This window comes from Camponotus vicinus, unplaced genomic scaffold (assembly GCF_025532165.1).
Source record: "Camponotus vicinus isolate PSW18456_S1 unplaced genomic scaffold, iyCamVici1.0 SCAF_4, whole genome shotgun sequence".
NCBI lineage: Eukaryota > Metazoa > Arthropoda > Insecta > Hymenoptera > Formicidae > Camponotus > Camponotus vicinus.
In genome coordinates, this window is record NW_028141976.1 from 1,290,407 (window position 1) to 1,298,808 (window position 8,402).

Genomic DNA, 8,402 nt, shown 5'->3' on the forward strand with positions numbered 1-8,402 from the left:
CTTTATTTCTTCGAATCGAAAGATTTTCTTCAGCTTGCACAACCACAATCACAATCGCACTCGATGAAAGATGGGAACAAAGGAGCATCTCAGATAAAGTTTTCATTTATCTTATGATAGCAGTCATTTGTCATAAGTTGCTAGTGTATTCGCAATATATACTGTGTCCATTTTGTGTGCAACATTCAATTTAATTTCAAATAACTGCATTATTGCATATTTGCAATACATGCACTAGCAACTTATGACAAATGCTGCTATCATAAGATAAATGAAAACTTTATCTGAGATGCTCCTTTCTTCTTTCAGTTAAAAAGAATGTCAAAAAATATATATTGATATATGAAATATGAGACCTAAAAGAATCAATAAGTTTTAAATATATCATGTGTTTTATACAAATAACAACTTACCTATAAAAACTAGTTTTATTTGGGGAATTATTGAATACTTGAATACGTGATCTGCGTAAATGATACATAAATTGTGGATACAAGGAAAAATTTTCTGCCAATCTAAAGCTAGTTGGATCATCTTTTGCATATTCTCCGAATTTTTGATACTGCAATAATAAGATTTTACACCTCAAAATAGATACAATATATATTTATGTGTAAATCTATATGTATAAATATATAAAGTTTAAGCTTTATATTAAGTGTAATTGGGCACAATTTTAATGATAGAAACTACTAACAAGTCTAATCAGAATATGATCAACCCATCTTCAAACATTTGGACCATCATCACTTTCTGCTCGAAATACAGTTAAACGTGATATAAAAACAGCTGTTGCTTCCTCAAATTCTATGCTTACATGATGCAAAGATGATGATTCATCTGCCCAACTGATAATTAAAGATATTCCTATAACATCATAAATATTTATGATATTATATTATTATTTATGATATTATAAATATTTATGATATACATATAATGTATAATAAAAAATATATTTACTTTCTTGCAATAGTAGTAACTCTAATTCGCCTTTGTCCATTACTATGTTAATATTGGATAATGAATTGAATACAGCCTCTTCCACTTTGCGGAATTGGGGCTGTATGTTAATTTGCAACTTCAAAGAATAATGCTGTTGTTGTAGATGGTGTCAATGAACAAAATTTCCACTGACAAGTAAGCCTACTTCTTGTAGTACTCCAACACTTGATCCTTTCTCCCACTGACATACAAAAGATCCAATTGCTCCAGGAACTTTAATTTTCTGAGATGTTTTTACTTCTAAGATTGCATTGAATGCTATTTTCAAATCACCCTTGGCATCTGTAGCAAATATTCGTTGAAAAGTTTGTTTGAATAATGAAGAATTAAATGAATCCCCCATCATCATATGACCACCAGTAGAGTTGCAATATTGTCGCCTTTCTAATAAACCAGTTTGGTGTCAAGAGCACAAAAATAAATATCTATTATAAATATCTATTATGGCCATTAGTTGCAGCACGTGATGCAAGTGTATCATAATGCTTAATTGCCTTTTTATGCTTAGCATTATCTTTTTGAATATCATGATGTGATCTGATTGGTTGTCATAAATCATCAGTTACAACTTGGCCAGGTCCTTGAGAACATGGTCCGCCAACAAATAGCATAATCCTTAAATACATTGATAGCATTATATGTAGGATTACAATGAAAAACATAACATATATACATCATATTACAACAAATAAATACCTAGCATCAGTATTTGCATAACTAGCTTCTAAGAGACCCGTGGCGACTGCTAATGCCACACTTGTAGATCGCAATGAACGTTTCTCTGGCCCAACAGACCATGGATCACGTTACAGTTCTCCTAAAAGATCTGTCGAACTGTCTCATATCACACTTATGTACTGGTTACAAAAAGCGATTAGCAGCTGGCAATAGATACGCACCAGGTCCTCTTGATTTGGATTTTGTCCAGGAATTAGTCTACCTATACCTATCAAAATGTAATGTGAATAAAATGCTAAAGTAATCATGAAGAACAATGACTAATATAGTAAATATAACTTGGGACTTATTCTATTCGTACCTAACATATCTTGAACTTTTGGTTGAAGATCCTTTGTGCTTCTAATTCATGAACTTGAATCATTTTGCCAAATGTGATAAGACCGATAAGAGCATTGAGTGAAAGCAGAGACAATGACATTTGTAATGAATCTTTAAGTGCCTCTAATTCTTCATCATCCAGACATATGTATCCGCAAAAAGTAAAAATATTAATGGCAAACATTGGGCACGCTAAATAATACATATAAATACATACAATTGGACTGAGATAGAATAATATTTAAAGTAATATATAAGTAACATATATATATATATATCATAAATTTATATATAATAAAAACTATAATAAATTATGTAATGTCAATAAATGATAATAAAAAAATGTTCGAAAAGAATCAAATCTTAAAAAAAGTAAAATCAAAAATATTTGTTTCATAATATAACTATTCAACATATATAACACATATATAACACTATTATTCAAATAAATGCATACATTTTGATCATTTAAATATATTTCCCTTTTGTTTCTTATTTCGAAGAATTTCCTCATAAATTCTTTTTGCAAAGTTTTTTTCTCATAATTATTAATATAACTCACAATATGTGTATTATAATGTAACTTAAAAAAAATAATATATAATGATAACACAAATTTAGAATTTATTGAAATATAAAAATACCTTTACAATATTTTTATGAATACTATATGCTCCTAATAAATAATTTGATTTTTTAAATTATCTTATATGATATAGACAGAAAATTACAAGAGAATTATGCATTAAATAAAATACGAATTTAAATGAAGTATAAAGAATAATAAAGAATATGAATGTAAATACATCGTAATAAAGAAACACATTAAAATATACTTTAATTTCTAATAGAAATAAACTACTTTAATATTTTTCAAAATGTTTCTTGTGATAAATAAAAAATGATTTTTGTTCTATTCATTTATAATATCTTATTACTTACCACGATAGTTTACTTGATATAATGGATTTAAAATAGCTCTGCATGTAGATCTTGTACATAAAACTGGATCATATTGAATTGGCGGAAGATCTACTTGTTCCTTAATTGGTTGAGACAAAGTTTTCAATAGTACAACTAGTCTAGTAGTATCAATACGCGATGATGGCCAAGCATTCCATTTATGGAACGCACACCGTCACAATCTTGTTGAATAAAATTTTGTTGAATAAAATCTTCATATGTTGTCATAATGCTGCAAAAAAAATATACAAAAGATAATTAATATATTTTTTTACAATATAGAGTTTAATTTTTTTACACATACATACATATACATATATATATATAACGTAGCATAAAGTTGTAAGCGAAATGAACCAAATCCATTTCCTACTATGGCCATGTTCCAAAATTCACTGCCAGCGATGAAAATATATAATATACGTAACGTGAACTAAAGATTTTCAGCGCTGATAGTGAATTTTGGAACACGCCCTAAGCCCATTCTACAATGGCAATAACAAGGCTGTAGGAGTAAAGAATAAACTGTTTCTAATGAAGTAAAGACAAGAAGTAACGAAATAGAAATTCTCATTAGTACTCTAAGGTAATAGTAGTACAAAATGAGAATTGTCTATTTCATTACTTCTTCTTCTTTACTTCACTAAAAACGATTTAATCTCTACTCCTACAGTCTTGTTACTGCCATTGTAGAATGGGCTCTATGTATGTTCTACGGCGGACGCGCAATAAGAATTAAGAACGCAGAATTCTTCCGTGACTGCGTATGCGAGACCACCGTAGAACGCACGAAATCCATAGGAAATGGATTTGGTTATTTCGCTTACATCTTACAACCTTATGCTATGGCCATTGCAGACCCGGCTTTAAATATCATTAATTCTTACCTGTGCAAAGCACTGCTCAACTTTGGTAAATGGAATAATTTATTTTCCAACTCGATCCCGTCTAATGCCTGGCTGGCCTGGCACCGCGGCCATCTTAAAAATGGCGTCTTAAAGTAAATGTTCTTAAAAACATCAGAAAGACGTCTATTGGTCAGGTCTTAAAGACGTCATAAGAAAGGCATGTTTAAGACGTTTAAAAAAATACGTCTTAAATTGAATGTCTTACAGACGTTAGAAAGACGTCTATTGGTCAGGTCTTAAAGGCGTCATAAGAAAGGCATGTTTAAGACGTTTAAAAAAATACGTCTTAAATTGAATGTCTTAAAAACATCAGAAAGACGTCAATTGGTCAAGTCTTAAAGGCGTCATAAGAAAGGCATCTTTAAGACGTTTAAAAAAATACGTCTTAAATTGAATGTCTTAAAAACATCAGAAAGACGTCAATTGGACAAGTCTTAAAGGCGTCATAAGAAAGACATGTTTAAGACGTCTTCAAGACATGCATGTTGTGTGGGCAGTCTTTTTCTTTGTTAAGATATCATAAAAAAGACACCATTAAGGCAACAGTTAAATAGATATCGATTTAAAGACATACATAGGTTATCTTAAGGTAAAAGCACATAAAACTGCATAGGCGCATAACCATAAGCATAAGGAAATTGATTGGTCCACAAATATATGCATAAGAAAATGAACCAATCAATTTTCTTATGCTTATGGTTATGTGCTCCTGCAATTTTATGTGCTTCCACCTTTATAGTAAAATCGTAAAGGCAACCTTAAAACGATAACTTATAGACATCGAATGGACATTAATGCTACCTGGGATCATTTTGCTACCTGGGGCGGCTTTAAGCCGTTCGGCTAAATTAGCCGTAAACGACCGAGCGTCGCCGATGCGGCCCGAACCGCCGACCGGCGAAAGCCCGCGTTCGGCGCACTTCTCGAACCCCTCCGAACGGGCCCAACCGTACCGCTTTTCCGAAACCCGTTCGGAAGGGGTAATACCGCCGCGCGCCGACGCGGGTAATTAGCCGGTATAAAAAGGCCGAGTTCGGCGAATTAGACACCTATTTTCCTATCCGCTCACGCAAGTGATACGATCCGAAACCTAGACCGCTCCAAAGAATTAGCCAGCTATCAAGATCAGGAGGTAGAGAGAACTCTTCCTCCATCGAGCACTCTCGATTCTTGACACAGGCTCCTTCCATCTGAGCATTATCCGACCGAGAGAAACCGAATCAGAGTGCACTCCGGTTCGATCGAGGGATCTAGATATCGGTCTACCATCCGACCGCCTAAACGCCGGTGCATACACCTCGAGGTTGAGAGGAGAGCTACCTCGGACGAGGCATTCTCGTCGGCACGGCGTTCCCGGAATTGCCTATCTCCGTCAAGGAAATACTCGCGAATTTCCAAGAACCGTACACTTATCACCTGCGTAAAAACGGGGCTAGACCGAAAGCCCAGACGCGCGACAAAAAACGCGAGCCACGCTACGTCAAACGGTCGTTGACCGTGTCGTTTGTAAACACACGCGGTATACGCGCATTCCAGCGTACGAACCCGCGAATAACGCACGGGTTACTTGTGCATCGCGACCGCATACCCGCTGCGTCGTACCATCGTGCCACACACACACACACGCCGTTACATACATACGCACTGCAACGTGCAGTCACATCATTCTATTAGACAAACTATACATTTCACTTTTGTACACACTCAACGTGAATAAAGTATCGCTTTTATTTCTGACGAAAATTCCGAGCGTAATCTTTAAGCTTGCCTAACCGACAACCGAATCCTGATCCCGGCTGCGATTATCCGCCGGCACGCGCGGAGTTCGTCCGTGACACATTTAAGCTTATAAATTCTCGATGGTCCGCAGCTACTACCACATTATAGTAATCTTTGATATAAAATTTTCTCCGTGTTGCGAAGAGTAGTCGGTGGCTGCGTGGTACGGCGAGACGCGCGGCAAGACGTTCGAGAATTGAAAAGAGATAATTACGGCTCGTCGGGGAACTGCACGGATTTCACGAGAAGGCGAATAAATTAACTACGACCATGAAATCGGAATGAAACGTTACCCATCGAGAATACGAGTAAATTCTAAAATAATCAGTAATAATAAGTAAGATATGAAAACTTGGCGTGCCCCCCCCCCCCACTCCGTCGTTCACATATCTCGAATAAAATAAAAAATTTGATTATACAATATACATATATACAATATATGTATATTTGTTAATCCTTTCATTTAGTAAGTACAATTTACATTTTTATAAAATAAGCTTTAGACTACGAATGTGCAACAGGCAGCCTGTGGGTAAGAAACGACTTGCGAAGCTTTTCAATCCGACTTACAACAATTAAACTTTACTTGCAGAGAAAATAAAAAAAACTCATACAAAAAGAGATTTTACTTTGCTTAATCTCTATGTGATGATTTCCAGGTAATACAGAGGAGACAAGATATATTAGTTCGAAATTTAGCTACACGCGTGCGCGGTCCGTAGTATAATTTTAAATTTTACATTGGGCCCATCAAAAATCTAGCTTTTTCTTGTTTTAAACTATATGATTAGTAGTTAGGACTAGGCCGGTTCTAACCCAGGTCCTCTCAGGGGGGGTGAGGCGCAAACTGATTTTCGTGTACAAAGCACGGATTCTTCTTGGTTAAACCAAGTTAAATTTTTTAACCATTTTTTTAACCACTGAACTATTCAGACTCTATGCCCCGATATTTACCCTTTGCCTATATATAAATGTCTATTGTAAATAATAACACCTCTCTCGCCGGTGTGATAACGAATTAAGAAGATAGAATAATGCTCGATTTCACCAACCGCGTTTAACTTTAATCTTGTTAGTTTAACTGACTCTTTGTCTCTTTCTAAAGAAACAGTTAGAAGGACACAAAGAGTGAGTTAAACTAATTGAAAGATTAAAGTTAAACGCGGTTGGTGAAATCAGGCATAAGAGGCTCTGTGTGAAAATACAATTATTAAGTATTATAGGCTATAAAAACCAGACGTGGATGTAGTAAGAGTGGTAAGAGCAGTCGCCTGGCAAACGAAAGCTCGGGCCCGTATTCATAGTCGAAACTTATATACATATAAGTAAGATTCAAGTAAATGCTTAAGTTTGCGACTTGATGCAGAGACGAAACTACGCTTGAACTTAAGTCGATATGAATAAGATTTGCTTGACGAAGTTGGACTTATTTAGATTTTGACTTAATCGGATTTTTAATAATTCATAGTCGTAACTTATTTATAATAAATAATACCTTAAGCATGAACGTATTCATAGTTATTTAGCATGAACTTATTAAGCAATAAGTCCACGAATAAGTTTTACTTTGTCAAGTCAAGGTATAATATGACTTAAGTATGTATATGCTTAATTTTAAATAATAGCATTATTATATAAAAGATTATTAGTATTTCCTAATCTTGTTGTATAATATTAATTTATTGATATTTTTTACATCTTTATTTACAAAAAATTCTAAATATATATAAAAATATTTAAGAAATAAAGATTTTATGTTAGGAAAAAATCACATTAATGCTTAAATAAAAATGGCATAAATTATAAAAATTTTTCCACTTGGAAGCTTAAAGTCAAAATGTATTTATAATATGAAATTAATGATGTTATGATATTATGAAATTAATTTTTCATATATATTTTCGTAATCAGTAACCTAAAAACATCAAAAATTAATTAAATAAAAACAAAATTAATTTAATAAAAATGAAAATTTTTATATGTAATTTATTCATTATATTAGATTTATTATTTTAAATTTTTAAATTATATGTAAGATTCCTAATCACGATTTCAAACATAGCTACATAACTACATACACATAACATTTGAATATGACAGAACAAATACTATCATCAATAATTAAGTTGGTTGATTTATTAATTTGTAATTTTATATTTTCTTCCTCTTTTTCCTCAGAATCCAGTGTACTTTCAAGACTATTATTTCGAATCTGCTGCTTGTGTTCTAAAATTATTGCAAAAAATATATTTATTACATACAATCAAATTATCAATTAATTAACATTAGTAGGATTCATATGATTCACATTCACCATGTATCTCAGTTTCTGATAAATCAGATGAAAATTGTGTTGGTGCCATCTCAAGTAAATTCGATACAACGATCGCAATATTTGGATCAATTTTAGGAGTTTTTTCCTCTGAACCACTTCTTGTACTCAATCTCATTTGCCGTTCTTTTATTAAAGCGTTTCGTTGTGTCGCTTTCATATTTGCCCATAATTTTTTAAATTGTTATACCGATCTCTATAATTAAATAAAATAATACATGTATATGTGTATATACTTTACTATTATGTATTATATTAATATTATAATGTGTTACAATTTAAAATAATACTAACCTCTTGAGTTACATCACGCGACAAATTATATTCTTCAGCAATTTTACTCCATATTATCCCTT

General features: G+C 32.9%; 1 protein-coding gene across 3 annotated transcripts; it reads right to left on the reverse strand.

Annotated features, from left to right (window-relative positions):
* LOC145970958 (protein transport protein Sec23B-like) lies at positions 1-4,195 on the reverse strand. Of its 3 annotated transcripts, none has more exons than XR_014438693.1 (8): positions 3,915-4,189; positions 3,007-3,259; positions 2,045-2,256; positions 1,702-1,951; positions 964-1,620; positions 698-848; positions 414-562; positions 1-356 (listed from the first exon to the last, which is right to left on the reverse strand). XR_014438693.1 is itself a non-coding variant. In XM_083098073.1 (8 exons), the coding sequence occupies exons 5-6, from the start codon at positions 1,001-1,003 to the stop codon at positions 728-730; spliced, it is 180 nt and encodes a 59-aa protein (XP_082954199.1). In that variant the 5' UTR covers positions 1,004-1,620; positions 1,702-1,951; positions 2,045-2,256; positions 3,007-3,259; positions 3,915-4,195; the 3' UTR covers positions 1-356; positions 414-562; positions 698-727. The 3 variants fall into 3 exon arrangements, 1 of the variants encoding a protein (XP_082954199.1); XR_014438692.1 differs by having other exon boundaries at positions 698-867; positions 2,045-2,193; positions 3,915-4,183; XM_083098073.1 differs by having other exon boundaries at positions 698-867; positions 3,915-4,195.
* Between the last annotated feature and the right edge of the window lie 4,207 nt (positions 4,196-8,402).

Excerpts from the sequence above, each read along its gene's own strand:
- LOC145970958 (XM_083098073.1), bottom strand. The coding sequence starts at position 1,003 with ATGGACAAAGGCGAATTAGAGTTACTACTATTGCAAGAAA. Across the intron at positions 868-963 it reads GTTACTACTATTGCAAGAAA|GAATATCTTTAATTATCAGT; the intron begins GTAAATATATTT and ends ATGATGTTATAG.